We start from the raw sequence: 20,908 nt of genomic DNA, 5'->3' as shown, positions 1-20,908 counted from the left end.
TTTCTTTTTTTTTTTTTTTTGCTCTGATATTTTCTTACTCCATTTCACTTTTTGAAAATTCTGGTCATACCGTGCTGGTTTTTTTTTTTTTTTAATGACTCATTTTGGCGTCCATGATCTTCATCTTTCCTGCATGTCTGCAATCATCCCCAGTCCTCCCTCCCTGCATAGAAATGGGGACAGGGCACCACCAGGCTGAACTCTGCCTCCAGGCTTAGCCCCAATTCTGCTGCCTGCCTGTGGGGACTCCCTTCCTCTCAAAGCTCTCAAAGCCCCCTTTCTCCTCACCCTAATCCTAAACACAGAGTCCTAAACATGGGGCAGCATCTGGGCAACCCATGGGGTCAGGCAGGTAGACTGGGGCCTCCACCTGCCTCAGGGACTCAGGAGGCTGGTCTGCAGCCTGGGAGTAGGTAGAGGTGCTGGGCCTGGCTGGGGGCCCATGCTACCCGACACAACAGTTCCAGATCTTGCTGTGGCCTCTCCTTGAAACACAATAAGCCCTCCTTTCCTTGACCCTTCCTAGAAATCCCTTCAGGCCAAAGGCCACCCTCTATACATACTATACAGGCAGACCTCCTTTTATTGTACTCTGAAGACACTGTGGCCTTGTTAGATAATGGGGTTAGCATTTAAGTACATTAAAATTAATGTATATACATTGTTTATTTTAGACCTAGTGCAGTTGCACACTTAATAGACTATAGTGTAAGCGTAACTGTTAAATGCACTGGGGACGTCAACAATCTCATGCGACTGGCTTTATTGCGATAGTCTGGAACCAAACACACAGTATCCTGGAAGGATGCCTGCACATTGAGGGAAAGGCTTGTGTCTGTTAGGGCTTAGACATCTGTTGCAGAAGCAATTGGGTAAACACTTCATCCACTCCCAGCCTTTCTGGTCCATGGTAGATGTTGCTCCTGGATTCTGGTATTCTCCCTGCCAAACCTTCCATGCAGCCTGGCACTCCAGGCCCTCACTGCAGTTGACTCAAGAGTTTGTGAGCAGGGGAAACCTACTTGCCACGTCCCAGACAAATTAGGACCCCTCAGTGCCTCCAGAAGAGCCTGTGGTCCAGGGAAAGAGGGCCGAGGCATTGGGAAGAGACCCTCCACCCACTGCCCTCAAGCAGGCAGGTCACTTAACTCCTTTGAACCTCCGGTTTCCTCACCTGTAAGATGGGTGGATGGGAAAGCTGCACGAGATCACAGATGTCAGGTCACCCATGGAAAGTGGTGGCCACCTTTGCCCACCTACCTGTGTCCTCGTTGCTCCTGACTTGGTGCTTCTCCCCTACATGCCCCCTGTCACCCCACAGGCAACCCTCTGGTCCGCTCGTGTCCTGTCAACTTCAGGAGCCTCAGACCCACTGACACCTCTGGCCTAGCAGAAGGCCTTTCTCCACCTACTTGGACAAGAGTTGCCCCTCCTTCATATCTTAGTCATATGAAGGAAGAAAAGTAGCGTGTTGGATTTTAAAAGAAACTGTTGGGAATCACTTTTAAATCTACTGCAGTAGGAAGCGGAGAAGGCAATGGCACCCCACTCCAGTACTCTTGCGTGGAAAATCCCATGGATGGAGCAGCCTGGTGGGCTGCAGTCCATGGGGTCGCTAAGAGTCGGACACGACTGAGCGACTTCACTTTCACTTTTCACTTTCATGCATTGGAAAAGGCAATGGCACCCCACTCCAGTGTTCTTGCTTGGAGAATCCCAGGGATGGGGGAGCCTGGTGGGCTGTCATCTATGGGGTTGCACAGAGTCAGACACGACTGAAGTGACTTAGCAGGAGCAGCAGCAGCAGTAGGAGGAGATCATGAAGTGAATTCTCCTGACACCACCAAGGCCAGTTGAGCTTCCCCAGGTTTTTCCTATGCCGTGCCTTTATATGTTTCTTATGCAGACATTATCTCTGTGACTCACTTCTGCCCAGATTTGTCCTGTCCTGTCTCGTGGTTTGCGAGGCCCTGTGGCCCCACTTGCTCCTGGTAGGGTGACAGCAGGGGGCCTTTGGGCCCTCTTGGTCTGCCAGGGCTGTCTCCCTTCTGTACTTTTCCATGTTATGGTGCCACTGTTCCAGTCTGGTTGGCCGCCTCCTGCCACACCACTGTGGCCCCTGAAACTAAACTGCCATGTTTTCCACTTTATAGACCCTTTACAGGCTGGCATCGGTCCTCTTTTTGTTGCAAAAACTGCCTAACCATAGGCAAGTAGCCAAGGTGCTCAACAGACATTTCATGGCCTTTGTTATCCTCAGACAGACTGCTGGCATCATTCAGAGGTGGAATGGATTTCTAAAAAAATCAACAAAGATCTCTACTTCTTCTTGGTCCATACACTTTAGTAAGGCAGTTTGATCACTGAATGTGGTTGTCATCAGAAAGTGGTTTTTCTCTCAACCATCTCCTGGGTGAAAAATCAGGTCAAAAGGGTTGGGAGTTATGTAGACTATTTTGAAAATTTTGGGATTCTACCCTCATCAGCCCTGTGTATGATGCATCTTCCCCCGAATAGCAAGCCCATGTGCAACCTCCAGGTGGCAGCTGATCAAAGGGAGCCTCAGTAATTAATGCTGGTTTAGCGCCCAAGATTCCTTCTTGGACAACTAGACCCAAGTCATGGGGACAATGGCCACTTGGTCGCTGAGCGCCCTGCCTGCCATGTCTCCCTACAGGGGCCTAAGTGGTCTCTGTAAATTTGTAAAAATTCATTCCATTCACGTCTGACCTTTCCAAACAAAGGTTTGGGTGTGAGTAGATGACAGAAGAGGTAAAGTTACACCCAGTGGGACAGGAGTCATGCTGATTCTTTGTCTTTGAAGGGAGTACAACACCCTAGCACCTGGTGTGCATGCTAAGTTGCTTCAGTTGTGTCTGATTTTTTGCAACTCCATGGACTGCAGCTAGCCAGGCTCCTCTGTCCATGGGATTCTCCAGGCAAGAATACTGGAGTGGGTTGCCATTTCCTTCTCCAGGGGATCTTCCCGACCCAGAGATCAAACCTGAGTCTCTTGCGTTGGCAGGCGGATTCTTTGCCATCTTACCTACCTGGGAACCCCTCAGATCAGATCAGTCGCTCAGTCGTGTCCGACTCTGCGACCCCATGAATCGCAGCACGCCAGGCCTCCGTGTCCATCACCAACTCCGGAGTTCACTCAGACTCATGTCCATCGAGTCAGTGATGGATGGATGGATGGGAACCCCTAGTGAGGGAACATCTTAGACCCCAGCAAGTGGGGGTGGGGAGCAGGAGGGGTGCCATCAGCACTCTCAGACCCTGCACCTCAGCCTGCCAACCCATCACCTGGTCCACCTGAGCCCTGCAGCCGGCAGTGTGACCCATAGACCAGTCCTGATCCTGTCACCACCTGAATATGAGTCCCACCCGTAGATGTTTACAAACATGGACCTGCTCAGCCCTGTTCTAATCTGGCTGATAACAAAAGTACACAATTCTGACGCCCAAGCAGCCCTGGGCTATGCCATGTATGGCAGTTGAGACTGCAGCTTCTCACGAAACCAGTGGCGAACTGGAGTGCTCTGTGTGCAGTCCTGCGTGTGTTTCCCTGCGGGATAGAATGAGTCACAGTGCCTCTCTGTGGGGCATGAGGGCCGCTCTGGGGCTGTGTAATTATTGGCGGTGACATCGAAGATCAGCAGGTCAGTCTGAACTCCCTCGTGTGGTTCCTAATGGACGAGAGACTAGCCTTTGATTATGACCTTGCTGGCTCGGGCAGCTGGATGAGGCTGGGATGCTGGATGGCAGGCAGGTTGGCCACATAACAGGACTCACTGCTGCTTGGGTTCCTGCTGACAGTAATTAAGTGCCTTATGAGACAAATGGAATTTAGCCCCAGCCTCAGTCCAGTTGGGCTTCCCTGATGGCTCAGACGGCAAAGAATCTGCTTGCAATGCAGGAGACTTGGGTTCGATCCCTGGGTTGATACCTGGGTTGGGAAAAACCCCTGGAAAAGGGAACCGCTACCCACTCCAGTATTCTGGCCTGGAGCATTCCCAAGGACAGAGGACCCTGGCAGGCTACAGTCCATGGGGTTGCTAAGAGTCGGACATGACTGAGAAACTTTCACTTTCAGTCTGGTTAATCAGAACAGCTGACAGAATGGCATGTTCGCAAGAAAATTCACTAGTAGCCAAGCGAAGTGCAGTGTTTGGACAGACCATCCTCCATGGAGATCTGCTTCTACAAGTCTTGATGAGTGTGTCAAGAACAGACAACCCTGACAGCTGCTTACCTGGGCCGTTCTCAGAGCTGGATTTGCGATGAGAGCACCCTGAGGAATGAGGTGAAGCAGTGGCTCCCTCGAGGACAAAGAGCAGGCTCGCCTACTGCCTGCTGTACAGTGGCAGGTTCTCCATGCCCAGCGACCCTCTCTTGTAATGCAACCAGTCACCACATGTGCAGGCTCCATCTGGACCTGTGCTTTGCCCCCCTGGGACAAGGGAGGGCAATACACAGGTTGATGCTTATGCTGCTGCTGTAATAAAGCCTTCTGTCTCTGACCCAAGAGTCGAAAGGCTTCTGCCAGCATTTTGGAAACAGTTAAAAGGCTAATTTATTGTCGCTTAGTCGTGTCCAACTCTTGCCTGTAGCCCACCAGGCTCCTCTGCCCATGGGATTCTCCAGGCCAGGATACTGGAGTGGGTTGCCATTTCCATCTCCAGGGAATCTTCCTGACCCAGGGATCAAACCCAAGTCTCCTGCATTGGCAGACAGATTATTTACCACTGAGCCACCTGGGAAAGCCCATAAGCCTAATTTATTAACTTGTAAATAGAATAAAGTCAAACCCCAGACACAACAGTCAGCTGGGTGTAGACCAAGCTTGGGTTTCTCCAGCTGGGCTGTTAGCTCCTTGGAACCTCCCAGAGGATGATCTGTTGCGATTTGCTGATTACCAGTATTCTAGAATATCCAGGGCAGCGTTTCTGTCTTGTGGGAAAAACTGAGACCCTGCATACTGTGTGCATAAGATCATCCATCTCCCGGGATGTGGTTACGTTCAAAGAAAACATTCCAGGATGGGGATTATGATGTTTATAGGACTGGGGTGCTCTGGTCGTGTAAGCTTCAGGAAGGAGACAAAACCAGGCTTCCAGCAGTTGCTCTTCCAGTTAGGCGTGTCCATCCACAGACATGTAGAAGCACAAGACCCCCAGGGAGGACTATCCCAGCAATCTCCTCAGTCCTATACTGCTAAAGTTGGCATCCAGAAATCTCTTCCTAAACTGCAGTGACTAAGTAAAAACTTGAGGGTTTGAGTGACCCTTTGAAGCATGTTTGCTGGTGAAATGTTGGCGAAAGGGTGAGCTGATCTAGCTGTGAATGACATGGAGATCGCAGGCCAGCTGGGAACTGTGTCCTACAAAGGAGAAGGCATTGCTAATACCCTTAGGACCAAGTCATTTTAGGCGAAAACAATGAGGAAACAAGCAGGGGAGAGCGGTACCGTAGGATGCCAGGAGCAGGCAGGGCCTGGGGAGGACAGGCATAAGCTACCGTCTCTGCTTCTGTTAGCCATGGAAGATGAGAAGTGAATGACGGGGAACTCTCCCTCCAAAGAGCAGGTGGACGTGGTCTTGTCTCAGAAGCCCACACCTGTGTTTTTCATCCAAGCCTTTACATCCACCTTCCCAGCTTAAATCTCATCTCCCATTTGTAATCCCTCCAGAGTAGACGAGTAAGGGTCTCTCACAGCCCATTGATAGATGGGCTCCTTATCCCATTTCTCTTTCTTCCTTTCAGTAATAAAAGTCCCCAGATTTTAGCAGGGACGTGGCTGCCCAGCGCGAACTCTTATTTCCCTCTCTTGCAGTTGAATGTGACCAGGTGAATAAATTCAGACTGAAGGGGTGTGTGATGCCTCCAGGTCATCGGGTCTAAAAGGAAGTGGTGAGACTTCCCTGGCAGTCCAGTGGTTAAGACTCTGTGCTTCCACCGCACGGGGTGCAGGTTGCAATCCCTGTTCAGGGGACTAATGCTGTGTGCCAAGTGACACAGCCAAAGAAAAAGTCACAACGTGTTTAATGTATGTGTGAATGGCCATTTGAGATTAGCCAAATTCCTACAGTAAAGAAAAAAGGAAGCGGCGTGCCCTCCACTTTCCTTCCCTTCCTGGGAAGCAGATGGTGGGTACCAGCCTCCCCAGAGGCCTGGGGGCGGCAGCCTGGAGGGATGCAGAGCACCCAGACAGGGAACCTCGTTCCTGGATGACCTCACAGAGCCACCCATCACCTGCTCTGGACTCCCACCAGCTCAGGCTCTTGCTGGAGAGAAAAGTGAAGCTCTCTCGTCAAGCCTCTGTCTTCAAAGTCCCTGTGAAAGCTGCCATATCCTAAATGTATTGTGATGAAGCGAACAGGTGGGGGTCTGGAGGCCCAGTCCAAGGTCTCCCGGGACCCACTCACCCCATTTTATTTAGCACAGTAGTGAATAGCTTACCTCATCTTGGGTCTGGAAGGTCTCACACTGCTGCCCCACTCCCTACTAGCCCAGTGTCCTACAGTTCCTTTTAGGGCTCAATTACATATACTGTGGGGATTGTGTTACCAGTTTCATAATGAATCATCAGACTGTGTGTAAGGATCACAGTTAAAACTAACATTTATGACTTCCTTCGTGGTGAAGTGGTTAGGAATCGACCTGATAATGCAGGGGATGGAGGTTTGATCCCTGGTCCCGGAAGATTCCACAAGACAAGGAGCAACTCCACAAAGCCCGTGCTCTGCAACAAGAGAAGCCACCGCCACAAGAAGCCCAAGCACCTCAACCAAGAGTAGCCCCCACTCGCCACAACTAGAGAAAGCAACAAAGACCCAGTGTAGCCAAAAAAAAACAAACCACACCCAAAGAAGCCACCAACATTTATCAAATATCTGTTTACCTTGTCCCAGACAGGCTCCGTGCAAAACCATTTGCCTTGTGAGGTAAGTTCCATTTGACAGCGGAGGCCAATGAGGGCCAGTGACTGACCAAATGGTCCACAGAGCAGTAAGGGGTAGAGCGAAGATACACTGAGCTCACAGCCACTCTAGGCTTGCTCAGACCTGCGGACACCACACTGCCCAGCAGCAGGTCGCCTAATTGACCAAATGATAGGGAGCACTGACTCTGAGTCACACCGTTTGGCACTGAGCAATGAAACCCCCACCCTCTTGAAACTTCTGTTCTGCCGGGAGAGACAGACACTGCCTCTCATATCCTGCATGTGGTTGTCGGCAAAGCCACAATCTCCATTCACCTCCTCTTCTCACTCAAAGACCAAATATCTTTGATTACAAGACATTTCCCTCACACAGCCCCCCTGCCCCGGCTGTCATCTGTCCTCATCTCCCACCTCTTTCCCTCCAGCTCTGCAGGCTCACAGGCCTCAGGGCCTTTGCACTGGCCATTCCTTCTGCCTAGATATGCTTCCCTGTGCTTGCGTGGCTTATTTTCTGACCTTCAGATCTTAACAAAAAATACTTCAGTGTGGCTTTCCTGGTAACTCATCTGAAATCCAGTGCCTCCCAAACATACTATGTACTTATTACCTAATTCCCTTTCTTACTGTATTTCTCCTAATACATATTACTTGAAAAAAATCAAGCTGTTACCGGTTACATAAAACCCATTTCAAATATCCAAGGATTTTTAGTAATTTTACCAAGTGGTGCAACTATCACTATAGATCTGTTTTAGAACATTTTCATCGCCTTCACGGAGTAAGATCCCTCATGGCCAATTTAGAGCTAATCACCATTCCCACACTCAGCTCCCAGCAACCACTAATTGACTTTCTATCTCTGTAATTGTCTTTTCTGAATACTCATATGAATGGTGTCATATGACATGTAGTCTCTTGTGTCTGGCTTCTTTCACCCAGCATAATGTTTTTAAGGTTTATGTAGCTGTTGCTACGTAAATACCAGGAGTTCATTCCTTTTTATTGCTGAATAGTATTCCATTGTATGAACGGATCTATCACATTACGTGTATCTATTCACCAGCTGCTGGACAGTTTCATTTCCAGCTTTTTCTAACATACTCTACATTTTGCCATGTTCCCCCCCACTAGAATGTCAGTTCCATAGGGCTGGAATTTTTGCTGGTTTTATTCACTTCTGTGCCCCCAGCACTTGAACTGTGCTGGACACACAGTAGATACTCAATAAATTTTATTATAAAATTTATTATGTGCTGAGGGAATCAGAATAAAGATAATCTCAGAGAGTGGGAAGCAAGGGCTGTCTATGCTGGTCATCCAGCCAGGGGAAAGGGGACAGAGTAACGAGGCTCCAAGGAGTTGGCAGTCAGGGCAGGTTCCTCTAAGGAATGGACTTTGGAGCAGAGACCTGAGTGCCCAAGGCTGGTAATGGCATTATCATGACAATGACAATGATATTGTCATTATCCTCAGGCCTAAGTACCAGCCCTGCCCACCACTTCTGCAGGTCCAGCAGCCAGGTCAGGCGGGGCGGGGGGTGGGGGTGGGGAAGGGCTGGGCTGGAGAGGGACTCCCAAGGACACCTAGCCTCACAGCAATTGGAACAAATGACTCAGGCCCCCAACTCATCCCTAAGCCTAATCTGGGCTCCCCACAGTGTGGGGAGGGAAGGCTGGGCTCCCGTGACTGTCCCTTCTACTAAGTGCTCCCTCCCCCAGGGTGAGGCCAAAGGGCTACACTTGGATTTGAGCTATACCTGGACTTGTGCTATACTGCCTGGGTTTGAATCTTAGTTCTAATCTGTTCATTACTGTTTCTGCTCCTCACCATCTTTTTTTTTTCTTTTTTTGGCTGTGCTGGGTCTTCACAGCCAAATAGAGACTTCACAGAAATAGAGACTTTCTCTATTTGCAGCACATGGACTTAACTGCTGTGTAGCATGTAGGATCTTAGTTCTCTGGCCAGAGATTGAACCCATGTCCCTTGTATTGGTAGGCGTATTCTTAACCACTGGACCAACAGCGAAGTCCTGCCCCTCATCATCTTAACTGGTCCCTCAGTTTTCTCATCTGTAAAATAGGGATAGCCACCATACCTACCTTTTACTTAAAAACCAAACACTATAAGTACTGCTAGTAACTGTGTGGAGGCATGGTTGTAGGAAACTAATCCATTTGATTCTTACATCAACGCCATATGGTAGTTGTCATTTACAGATGAGGCACAGAGAGGGGAAGTAACTTCCCCAGATCATTCTGTTGTTGTTTAGTTGATAAGTGGTATCCAACTCTTTTGCAACCCCATGGACTGTAGCCTGCCAGGCTCTTCTGTCCATGGGATTTCCCAGGCAAGAATACCGGAGTGGGCTGTCATTTCCTACTCCAGGGGATTTTCCCGACCCAGGGGTTAAACCTGCATCTCCTGCAATGGCAGACAGATTCTTTACCACTGAGCCCTGGGAAGCACTGCTGCTGCTGCTAAATTGCCTCAGTCGTGTCAGACTCTTAGCGACCCCATGGACTGCAGCCCACCAGGCTCCTCCGCCCATGGGCAGCACTACTAGGTAATAAAGATGGACTTCAAATCATGAGACTGGTTCCCAAGTTCATGCTTTCTTCCTTTCAGACTCTGCTTCTCACCAGGCCAGAGGCAACGTTATAGTGAGTTAATGTACAAGAAGCCCTTGGAACAGTGCCAGGCACAAAAGTACACAAGGAGTGTCAGTATTATCATGGTACAGAGAGCATGCAGAGGCACCCTTTCTCTCATTTCTTCAAGTGCAAGCATCTGACCCTTTAGGGGAAGCTAGTTGGATTTCCCTGGTGGCTCAGACAGTAAAGGGTCTGCCTACAAGGCGGGAGACCCGGATTTGATCCCTGGGTAAGGGAAGATCCTCTGGAGAAGGAAATGGCAACCCACTCCAGTACTCTTGCCTGGAAAATCCCATGGGTGGAGCGTGGTAGGCTACAGCCCATAGGGTCACAAAAAGTCAGACAGGACTGAGTGACTTGTTTCACTTTTCAACAGTGCTAGTAGTCCCCTCCCCAGAAATCCACACCGGCCCATACTCCTCTCCCAACCCCAAGTCCCTTGGACTGAAAGGAGATCAAACCAGTCTATCCCAAAGGAAATCACTCCTGAATATTCACTGGAAGGACTGATACTGAAGCTGAAGCTCCAATACTTTGGCCACCTGTTGCGAAGAGTCGACTCACTGGGAAGACCCTGATGCTGGGAAAGATTGAAGGCAGGAGGAGAAGGGGACGACAGAGGATGAGATGGTTGGATGGCAATACCGACTCAAATGGATATGAGTAAGCTACAGGAGAAGGTGAAGGACAGAGAACCCTGGCTTGCTGCAGTCCCTGGGGTCGCAGAGGCAGACACGACTGAGCGACTGAACAACACAGGGTGGGCGAGGTGGCGGGCAGCATAGCAGTTAACCTTCCACCCTCCCCGCTTCCGAGAGGACCAGTTGGGCGGTGCTGGGGAGGGGCAATGAGTCAGGGTTAAGGACTTTGAACAGAGGTTGGGTGGGGCTCCTCAGAACTTCCTGGCTGGCCCAGGGCCCCTTCCCAAGGCCCGCCCCATACCCTCGCAACCCTGCTCCAGCGCTCTGGCCCTGCACACACACCTTCTCTCACTACCATGGAGTTCGACCTGTCGGCAGGTGCGCTGCTGTGGAGTGGGGAGCTTGAGGGCCAGAATCAAACCCAAGGGTCTGCCTCCGGGGAGGGGCGGGGGGGTTATTTTCTGTGCCTGCGCCAACCCATCTAATGTCTCTTCTCCCTACAGCCGTGGAGTCCACCTCCAAGAAGCCCCAAGGGGCAGGCAAGGTGGGAGACCCCAAGCACAGCTCCCCCAAAGTTCAGGGCGGGTCAGCTGATAACCTGAAGGTAAGTCACCTTATTCCTGGGAATTGCTTTTTGACCCCAGGACCCTGCTTGATCTGGGGCCTCCGACTTGGGGGGAATGGGAGCTGGGAAAAGGGTCCCTCGCCTCACTGGTGTGCCTCCCAACTAGCATCACCACGGCCATGGCCACGGCCAAGGGAGCGCCTCAGATTCCAGCAGCAGCTCCAGTGATTCGGAAAATGAGGCGAAGGTAAGAGGCTTCCCCCTCTGTAGCGGGTGCCCGGCGCCCCAAGTGAGGGCGGAGTCCCAGCCCGGAACCCGGGCCGAGGACTCACCGGCGGAACCCTCTCTCCCCTCCTACCCCCACCACCCCCGGCCCCACAGTCCGGCTCGGAGCAGCACAAGAGCGCCTCAGGCAAGGTCAAGAAACCCAAGGTGAAAAAGGAGAAGAAGAAGAAGGAGGAAGGGAAGAAGAAGGCTTCCCACTGATGGCTCTGGGTGGGGCTCATTAAACCTTTGCTCGGCCTCCTGGTCGCCTTCTGGTTGCGAGGCGCCGTGAGCGGTCCCCGGCCTCCTCCTCCCTTCCCGGGCCGGGCCTGCCCCCTGCTGGACACTGCGCGCCAAGGAGAAGCTGGCCAAGCCGTGTCCATCACGGTTTATTGTTTCTGGAACAGTGGCCGCCCTGCTGGGGGGCGGCCTGTGCAGCTGGAGATCTCAGCACCTCGGCGAGGGCGGGGAGGGTGGGAGGGGCACGGGCTGCGGGGCGCCCCCGATGGCCGGCAGGTGGCCGGGAGATGAGCTGTGGCGGCATCGCCGGTGGGGGTGAGGGGGCGGCGGCCGCCGGAAGCAGCAGCGGCAGGAGGCGTCGCAGGGCCGCCCTCACCGCACCAGGTGAAAGGTGAGCCAGTACATGAGCAGGGGCTGCGCCGCCGCCACCGCCATGGTCAAGTACATGCGCAGCTGGTTCCGCGCCCCACGCACCGGGATGCCCTCGGCCGCCGCCTCCGCCAGGATCTTCAGCCGCAGCGTCCGGATCTGGACCGGGGAAGGTGATCACTCTTGAGCCCGGCCTCCTTCGGGACTCCAGGTTCCCCACCCTTCCTTCCTAGAGTGGCTGGGCTCAAGTCTGCTTCTGGGGGCCTCGGGTTTCTCCTAGATCTCCTAACACACAGGGAGGACCTCCTTGTCCTCCCAGGCCTTGGGAGAAAATTTGAGGGTTCCAAACTCAACTGCCAAGCCAGGGCCTTAAGTTGGTGAACACCCGGTCCAAAAGGATGGCCAGACTTGGCCCTTTGGCCACCATCAGCTTGTGCTGCACTTGACGATTTTTTAACGCAAGTCAGAAATGCCATTTTTTCTCCCCAACTGTTTTGTTTAAACCGCCCCTAAAGTTGTAAATAATGACATGTAAATTGAAGTTTATCTGTGGGGCAGATCTGGCCCACCAGTCACTAGCTTTTGCTCTCTGCTTCTCACACTTTTCATACATTCATGGGGTTCTCACGGCAAGAATGCTGAAGTGGTTTGCCATTTCCTTCTCCAATGGACCACGGTTTGTCAGAACCCGCCACCATGACCTGTCTGTCTCGGCTGGCCTTACACGGCATGGCTCATAGTTTCACTGAGTTACACAAGGCTGTGATCCATGTGATCATTTTGGTTAGTTTTCTGTAATTGTGGTTTTCATTCTGTCTGCCCTCTGATGGATGAAAATAAAGAGGCTTCTGCAAGTTTCCTGATGGGAGGGACTGGCTGTGGGGAAAACAGGAGTCTAGCTCTGGTGGGCAGGGCCATGCTCAGTAAATCATTAAATCCAATTTTCTGCTGAGGGGTGGGGCTGTGCTCCCTCCCTGTAGTTTGGCCTGCGGTGGCCCAATCCTAGAGTCTGCAGTCTTTATGGTAGGCTATAGGCTCTATGGTAAGGGTAAGGGTGATCTCCTCAAAAAGGACTTATGCCAGCATGCCACACGCTTCCCGGGACTGCTACTATCAGGACCCTGCGGCAGGCCACTGTCGACCCACGCCTCCGCTGGAGACTCCCAAACACTCACAGGCAAGTCTGGCTCAGTCTCTTGTCATCCAGGAGAAGGGGGCGAAAGAGGATGAGATGCTTGGATGGCATCATTGACTCAATGGGCATGAGTTTAAGAAACGCTGGGAGACAGTGAAGGACAGGGAAGCCTGGAGTGCTGCCGTTCATGGGGTCACAGAGAGTCAGACATGACCATACGACTGAACCATCTAACACTTGCTCACACTGATACTCTCAGTACCCTGAAGTGGAATCATTATCACCCCAGTTTACAAAGGGTTTCCCTGGTGGCTCAGTGGTAAAGAATCTGCCTGCCAAGCAGGAGACAGGTTCAATCCCTGGGTCAGGAAGATCTCCTGGAGGAGGAAATGGCAACCCATTCAAGTATTCTTGCCTGGGAAATCCCTTGGACAGAAGAACGTGGTGGGCTCTACAACCCATGGGGTCACAAAGAGTCAGACATGATTTAGCAGCTAAACAACAACCACCTTTTCAGAAAAGGGGAAACAGGTTTAAAGAGAGGAAGTGAGCTGCCCAGGATCCAGCAAGGCCTGGGGTTAAAGCCAGGCCTCGTGTATCCCAGGGGTCCTAACCAGCCCTTCTATACCAGCTGGAAGGACTCTCAGAGAAGCTACTTCAAGGACACTATACTCTTTTCATCCTAAAGGAAATTCTGGAAGGAAAGCCCACCGTACAAGAAAAGCGGAGTGAGAGCCCACTGGCTGGCCCCTCCTCTCCCTTCAGCAACCCCCCAGACATCCCCCTCTTCTGGGAAGCTCTAGACCCCCAGGCTAGGGCAGCCACTCCAGGACTCCTCAGGTCACCAGTATGGCTATAGGTCTAAACTCCCACCTGACATCCCTTGCTCGGATGACCTGAGGGACCCCCAACTCTGTCTAGAAGGCCTGTGCCCAGAGTTCCACCCTCCCTTGAGCCCCAGCTCACCATGAACACAAAGATGGACACGCAGCACCAGCCCAGCACCAGGTAGTAGCCGATCTTCCCAAAGAGCAGGCCCATGAGGACCCCTCCAATCATCCTGTGGGGAGACGGGGGAAGGCTGGTCTGAGGACGAGGCCCCGGGGCTGGAGGCTGGCAGCGGGGAGGCAGGGGGAGTACTCACCCAACATACTTGTAGCCCAGGAAGGCCACCAGGTCGATAGTGCTGAGGTCTGTGTTGACAGTGATGAGGTAGAGGCTGAGCAGGATGGCCAGCACCTCCACTGTCAGCCAGGCCAACGCCGAGCTCGCCTGCAGCCCCAGGAGGTCTGGAGAGAACCTGCGACGCCCGAGCTCTGTCAGCCAGCTGGCTGGCCCAGACCCTCCCAGAGCAGGGGGGGACAGCCTCTGGGGGCAGGGTGGGCGCTAGAGACCCAGCAGGGACCAAGATGGATGCGGGCCCTGTCCTGGAAATCCCATCCCGAGTGACAGACAGCCCAGAGAGGTGAGGCCAGATGTGGGGAAGCACAGGGCGGGGCAGGTGTGTGACCCCATGGGGAGGGAGGATGTCCGAAAGGAGGGGGCACTTGAGCTGAGGCTTGAAGGAGTAAGGAGCTGATGGGGGAAGGAGACCTCTGCCATATCCCCAGCCTCAACAATTCATGGCTCTAATGACAATAGTTTTCCATGCCACGAAGGTAATGAACAGGGGTCTGTGAGCAAGAGGTGGGGGCCTGACCCAGGCTGGAGGGTGGGGAGGCTTCCCTGAAGCAGTACCAGCACAGGGGAGACATGAGGAGTGGGGAGGAACACACTCCTCAGCAAAGGGAGCCAGGTGTGCAAAGACCCTGGGGAGGCAGCCCAGGTCCTTGGCAGAAACAGAAAGAGGACCAGAGTGGCTCAGCAGAGTGAAGGGAAGGGGCAGAGAGAGACTGCAGGCGGGCAGTGATAGGCTCCGGAGCTGGGGCTTGGTCTGGGGACAGCTTCTGAGCAGGGGGCGGAGGGGGGTTGGCATGGCCAGGCCCACCTCTCAGAGAAGACCTTCCTGTTGTAGTTGGGGTGCAGGAGGTGTGTGGGGGCCGGGCAGTTAGTTAGGAGAGGCCAGGGGAAGGCTAGATTCAGTGTCACCCGCCACAGGGTGGGGAAGAAGAAAGAGGTGAAGGTAACCCTGAGGGTACACCGAGGGCTCTGTCTTGGGCTAAATGGCTACACGGTAGGACTGTTCTGACCCAGGGGAACCAAAGAGACCTTCTTGACTGTCCCCCCCGCACCGCAAACCCCACACCACTCAGCTGACCCCAGGTCTCTTACCTATCCTGGGTCCCCAGCGCCAGGCCAGCCACCAAGACGTAGGTGATGAAAGCCATGGCTGTGGGAGGCAGACACACAGACACTGGTCAGAAGAAGGACCATCGGGGCCTCCGGGCACCTAAACGTCTGCCCGAGACAGGCCCGCCCGGAGGGAGGAGGTCGCTGCGTGGAGGTGGGTGGGATGAAACCTGGAATGTAGAGGTCAGGAGCGTTGACGTCAAAGCGGGGGGCCACCGGCGTGTCCTGCTGGTACTGCACCTCCCAGTCCTGTGGGGAGAGTGGGGGGAGCAGGCAGGACCTGGAGCGGGGTGCCTGCCCCTGTGCAAGCCCTCTCTCGGGGCCAATCTATCTGGCCTGCCCCTCAGTCTCCTTTACCCCTGCCCATCATGTGCCCTGGGGGGCCAGTGCTCACCTGGTGTAGGTAGGGAAAGACGAGCAGGCCCAGCTTTTTGCCTACATACATGGTGTCCACGGCGAAGTAATACTTGAGCTTGGTGACAGGAATGAAGCGGTCGATCTGGGGAGGCAGAGCTCAAACCTGAAGCCCCAGCCCCACGGCCCCTGCCTGCCCCCCACCTCCCACCAGCCCGGCCCACTCACGTTCTTATCCACCAGCTCCTTGCCCTGCGCAGCAAGGCTGCTCCCATAGGCCATGGCCATGTTGGACACAGGATCAGCCAGGAAGGCCCCCTGGGGCGAGGCGGAGGCTGCAGGGTAGCCCAGGCCGCCAGGCACCCGCTGGGCCCCATAGCCCCGGCTCTGGGCTGAACTCGTGTCATCAAAAAGCTGGTGGGGGTCAGCCATGCCTGGCTGGGACACAGGAACCCTCCGCTTCGAGGCTGCAGGGGAAGAAGGGTAGGAGCCTTATTCATTTGTCAGGAGCTCTCCCTCTGGCTCCTGCTACAGTGGGGCACTGGTTTGGACGTCAGATGGGTTGTCTAACCAACTATGGTGTTAGAGAAGACTCTTGAGAGTCCCTTGGACTGCAAGGAAATCAGTTCTGAATATCTACTGAAGGACTGATGCTGAAACTCCAATCCTTTGGCCACCTGATGCGAAAAACTGACTCATTGGGAAAGATCCTGATGCTGGGAAGGATTAAAGGGGGGAGGAGAAGGGGACGACACAGGATGAGATGGTTGGATAGCATCACCAACTCGATGGATATGAGTCTGAGCAAGCTCCGGGAGTCGGTGATGGACAGGGAGGCCTGACGTGCTGTAGTCCATGGGGTCACAAAGAGTCAGACACAACTGAGCGACTGAACCGAACTGAACGTAGGGTTGTCTAGTCAGGTCTGGGTGGCCTCTGCCATCCATCCACCCATCCATCCATCCTTCCAGATAACGATGTTGATGATGAGAGTGACGGCCACTATGTGTGGGGTTGACTGTGCACAAATCCTCTCCTAAGCCTTTACAAGCAAAGTCTCTAGACAGACAGCCTCTCTTCCTGTTCCCTCTTAGTCATTCAGCTCCAACCGCAGGGGCCTTGTTGCTCACTGAACACACCAGGCACTGTCCATCTCAGGCCCTCTTCACTGGCAGTTCCTCTGAAGCTCTTGCTTCAGACACCCTCAGGACTCCCTCTTCTCTTCGAAGTCTTGGCTCCATGGCACCTTCCCCAACTATCCTGTCGACAACAGCATCTCCCTTGGTAACACCCCGCATTCCCTTTCTGCGCTTAATTTGTATCTATAGAACTCAGCACCAGCTGACATACTAGCTGTTTAATTTCTCTTGTTTCACTGTCTCCCTCACTCCAATGTGAGCTCCCCAAGGTAAAGAGTTCTGTCTTGTTCGTGGCTAAAGCCCTAGCCTCTAGAACAAGGTTGGAGTAGATACTTGATTTAAAAAAAAAAAAAAACCTGATGAATGAATAAATGGCCATTCCCATTTTACAGATGTGGAAACTCAGGCTTAGAGAGGCTAAGTGGGGACTTCCCTGGTGGTCCAGTGGCCGAGATTCTGTGCTCCCAATGCAGGGGGGCCTGGGTTCAATCCCTGGTCAGAGAACTAGATCTCACACGCGGCAACTAAGACCTGACGTAGCCAAGTAAGTAAACAGATAAATAAATAAAGAGAGGCTAAATGACTTGTGCAAAGGGAGTGACAGGGCAGGATTCCATCCCAGGTTGGCCTGTTAAATATTATAATAATTAAGCCCCAACTGACCACTGAAATCACATCAGGCCATGTTCTAAACACTGTGGATGAACTCATTTAATCCTCACAATAACCCATTCTGTGCTGGTGATACTATCATCCCATTTTACAGATGCTGCTGCTGCTGCTAAGTCGCTTCAGTCGTGTCCGACCCCATAGACAGCAGCCCACCAGGCTCCTCTGTCCCTGGGATACTCCAGGCAAGAACACTGGAGTGGGTTGCCATTTCCTTCTCCAATGCATGAAAGTGAAAGGTGAAAGTGAAGTCGCTCAGTCATGTCCGACTCTTCACGATCCAATGGACTATAGCCTATCAGGCTCCTCAGTCCATGGGATATTTCAGGCAAGAGTACTGGAGTGGGTTGCCATTGCCTTCTCCTTTACAGATGGGATGCCCCCAAAGAGGTTCAGGTCCTTGCCCCAAATCATACAGATAGCATGAAGCAGAGCTGGGTCTCAAGTTTTCGAAAGGTCCCTCTGCTTCATATGGGCAACAGGCTGGGGAGGCCGGGTTAGGGAGAGGAGAGGAAAGAGGCGAGGAGATGGTCCAGGTAGGAGAGATGGATGAGGTGGGCATTGGGAGGGGGGGCAAGGGGGTCACTGCTTCTGGATGAATCTGGAGGTAGGGCAGGATTTCAGGAAGTGTGCTTGGCTGGGGGAGGGTAAGGAAGAGGGAGGAATCCACGTTGTCTTCCCAGATTCCGGCCTGAGTGGGTGGGGTGCTGTCTACGGAGATGGGAAATATGAAAAGGGCGGATCTGAACCCAGCGCTCTGGCTCCAGCACCCTGACCCAAAGCGATGCCTCCACAGCAAATTTACTGAGTGCCTCCTCTGTGCCAAGCGCCATGGTGGGAAAAGGGCAGTAGGATTACAATGGGATGGGGGAGAGGGGTCAAATAGTCCACATCATGGCTTTCTCCGCACTTCCATTTTCTTCTCAGTGGAAAGGTGTCCACTCTGGGGCAGAGTGACACTCATAAGCTGCTCAGCCCCTGGCCTGGCCCATAGAAGAGTGATCCATCTCATCACCTGTCATCAGTTATTAGCCCCTCAACTCTTCCTCTTCATTATGTGTAGCCTGAAAACAGACCCAGGGAAGTCCTCGATCTCAAAGCCAATAGCGCCAGCCCTGGCCCACTTGTCCCTGAGCACCACTTCTCTTTCCCTCTCCCACTTCTGGCCAAAGGGCTGGTTTCCTGAAAGCTTTGGCATAAGCCCTCCCTTCCTCTTTGTCACCACCTCTGACCTTGGCAGTTGGGGTTCTGCTCTCACTGGTCCCTTAAATGCACCAGCATGTAAGGCCCTTGGCAGCACAGAGGCCCTTGCCACAAATGCCAACCTCTGACTCAGTATCTGCTTTCCTGGCTTCTGAGACACCGTACTACCTTTTTCTCTCTCCTGTTGGAGTCCCACAAACATCGACTGAGCCCCTCTGTGTGTTAGGCTCTGCTGGCAGGCAAAGTGGATACAGCAGTGAACAAAAGGGAACCGCTCACGCCCTTATGGAGCTGATGGTCCGATCAGTCCCTCAGTCACTGGTTTCTCTCCAGCTCCCTGAACTGTGTGACCCAATTTTTCACCCTTACCCTTGTCTTCTGCCTCTTACCTAGGGCAATCTCACCACACTCCAGGCTTTCAAAGCCACCCACCTGATGCCCTGGGCTGTCTCTAGCCACCATATCCTGCCATGGCCCTCTGGCTACCCCTGGGCCTTTACCTCTGACATTGGTTCTCAGCCACCATGTCTCAATGTTACCCTCCTTTCTCAGATTTTGTCATCTTGCACCTGAATTAAATGTCCTACCAGGTTCCCCTGTTCATCCCTGGACCCAGCAGAGATTATTTCATGCCCTCTGCCTAAGATCATTGCCCACTGCACTGAGAATAAGACCCAAATGCCTATGAGGCCCTGCATGACCCAGCCCTGCCAACCACCCTGGTTTGTTACCTCTCTTGGGACTCATTCCACCTGGCCACAAGGGCCTCCACCTCTCGGGCCCTGACCCTGCCAAGCTCCTCGCCTCCTCAAGCTTTAGAATAGACAGTGCTATCACCCTAGAACACGTTCCCACAATTAACACTGGCCAATAGAGCACCTGGCCTCAGCTCAAAAGACTCCTTCTCAAGAGACCTTCCTTATCCTCCATATGAAGCCCTAGCCCTACCTTGCTCTTTCTCATAATATCCAGTGGTTCTTTTTTCTCTTTTAAGCAGTTAATACAATTTCTAAATCTATCTTGTCTACTTGTTTACTCAGCACAAGCCTCCCAGGCTTTTCCCTCCCATCACAAATCCCCTTCTCATTCCTCCTCATCAGCTGTATCTCTTCCAGGAAGCTTCACTGACATGGCAGGGCTGGGTCAAGTTTCCTAATCTGGCTAACACACACCTCCATCCCAGTCATAAGCTCTCTGACTGTGCTTCCCCCATCCCAGCCCTGAGCCCTATGCCTGCACATAGCTCCATCACACTAGACTGTTGCTGTCTTCCGCTTTGTACTGGTAGCTCCATGAAGACAGGAAGCAGGACTGATGGGCACGTCTGTGTCCCCAAGATCCCCTACTAGAGGGCCAACCAGGTATCTTAACAACGGTTGAAGGGAGGAATGCAGGCATCATGACTTGAGGCCTACTCAACTCCCCCCCACCCCATCAATTTCCAATTTACTCCCTTTACAGTTCTAATTACTTCCCAAATTATCTTGCTGACTAGTTTACTTCCGAGTGTAGTGTCTGTCTGCCCACTAAATTCTGCGCTGTAAGTTGTCAAGTTGTAGGCTACCACTGGGTATTCAAATTCCACCAGCACAGGGCCTGGCACAAGTGAGTTGAAGCAAGATACGCTGAATGAATAAATGAGATGCACGGACGCTCCTGGAGATGAAGAGGAACTAAGAGATAGAAATGCACAGACACGGGAAAACAGCACAGTAAATCCAGGTTCAAATCTTAAACGAGGAGTAAACGCGGCCCTCTGCGATCACGTAGGGCTATAGGACTATAAACGCCTTCCTATGGTGCGTGGGCAACCGCGCAAGGCCACGGAAGGGCGGAGAGCGGCCAGAGGGCTAACTACAAATGAATGGAAGTCGCGTTTTTCTGCACATCACACAATATCTTGCCCAAACTTGTTTTCTTCTAAAGGAATTTCCTAAAGAAAAGAAGAATCGACCCCAACGCGCCCCCTACCCGACCTGGCATCCCTGCGCCGTGCACACGTCGTAGCTCCCTGACCTCGTGAACTCTGACCTGTGGCGACCTCGCCAACTGCCGAGGCGGCCCCGCCACGCCCCGCCCTCCCGATCGCTTCGGTCGGCCACGTACGCCACTTACGCTGCCGGGGCGTCCCCACCGCCGCCAAGCCTCCCGGGTTCATCTTTCGCCGCCGTAGCCGCAGCCGCCGCAGCCGCCGCCCCAGCCACGGTTCGAAATGTGCCCGCCCGGCTCCCGTAACCACGCCCTACCGGCAACACGGCAGCCAATGGGCGCCTCGATCGCCCAAAAGCCACGCCCTCTCACGGCGGCCTAGAGAAGTTGGCGGTAAGAGGAGAGTTTGGAGGCCGGTGACGTAAGGCAAGAGTCAGGCCTGCAGGGCAAGGAGGGCGGAGCCGGGAAGAATCCGTGTAGTGGGAGCTGTCGTGCATGCTGGGAAATGTAGGTG

The 20,908-nt window shown here is 53.0% G+C and overlaps 2 protein-coding genes across 5 annotated transcripts; one reads left to right on the top strand and one right to left on the bottom strand.

Moving 5' to 3' along the window:
* The first annotated feature begins 10,164 nt into the window (after positions 1-10,164).
* C18H19orf33 (chromosome 18 C19orf33 homolog) lies at positions 10,165-11,325 on the top strand. Of its 2 annotated transcripts, none has more exons than XM_027515941.1 (4): positions 10,165-10,260; positions 10,742-10,842; positions 10,970-11,050; positions 11,185-11,325. In XM_027515941.1, exons 1-4 carry the CDS (start codon positions 10,233-10,235, stop codon positions 11,287-11,289), a joined length of 315 nt encoding a protein of 104 aa, XP_027371742.1. In that variant the 5' UTR covers positions 10,165-10,232; the 3' UTR covers positions 11,290-11,325. The 2 variants fall into 2 exon arrangements, with proteins under 2 accessions (XP_027371742.1, XP_027371743.1); XM_027515942.1 differs by lacking the exon at positions 10,165-10,260 and adding an exon at positions 10,423-10,616.
* Positions 11,326-11,439: 114 nt separating this feature from the next.
* Positions 11,440-20,689, bottom strand: YIF1B (Yip1 interacting factor homolog B, membrane trafficking protein). 3 transcript variants are annotated; one of them, XM_027515939.1, is made up of 8 exons: positions 20,581-20,689; positions 15,683-15,921; positions 15,495-15,599; positions 15,271-15,349; positions 15,083-15,140; positions 13,956-14,111; positions 13,778-13,871; positions 11,440-11,835 (listed from the first exon to the last, which is right to left on the bottom strand). In XM_027515939.1, the coding sequence occupies exons 1-8, from the start codon at positions 20,621-20,623 to the stop codon at positions 11,680-11,682; spliced, it is 930 nt and encodes a 309-aa protein (XP_027371740.1). In that variant the 5' UTR covers positions 20,624-20,689; the 3' UTR covers positions 11,440-11,679. The 3 variants fall into 3 exon arrangements, with proteins under 3 accessions (XP_027371740.1, XP_027371739.1, XP_027371741.1); XM_027515938.1 differs by having other exon boundaries at positions 20,572-20,680; XM_027515940.1 differs by lacking the exon at positions 20,581-20,689 and adding an exon at positions 20,442-20,516.
* Positions 20,690-20,908: the final 219 nt, after the last annotated feature.

This window comes from Bos indicus x Bos taurus, chromosome 18 (assembly GCF_003369695.1).
Source record: "Bos indicus x Bos taurus breed Angus x Brahman F1 hybrid chromosome 18, Bos_hybrid_MaternalHap_v2.0, whole genome shotgun sequence".
Classification (NCBI taxonomy): Eukaryota; Metazoa; Chordata; class Mammalia; order Artiodactyla; family Bovidae; genus Bos; species Bos indicus x Bos taurus.
This window is presented reverse-complemented; position numbering and strand designations above follow the sequence as displayed.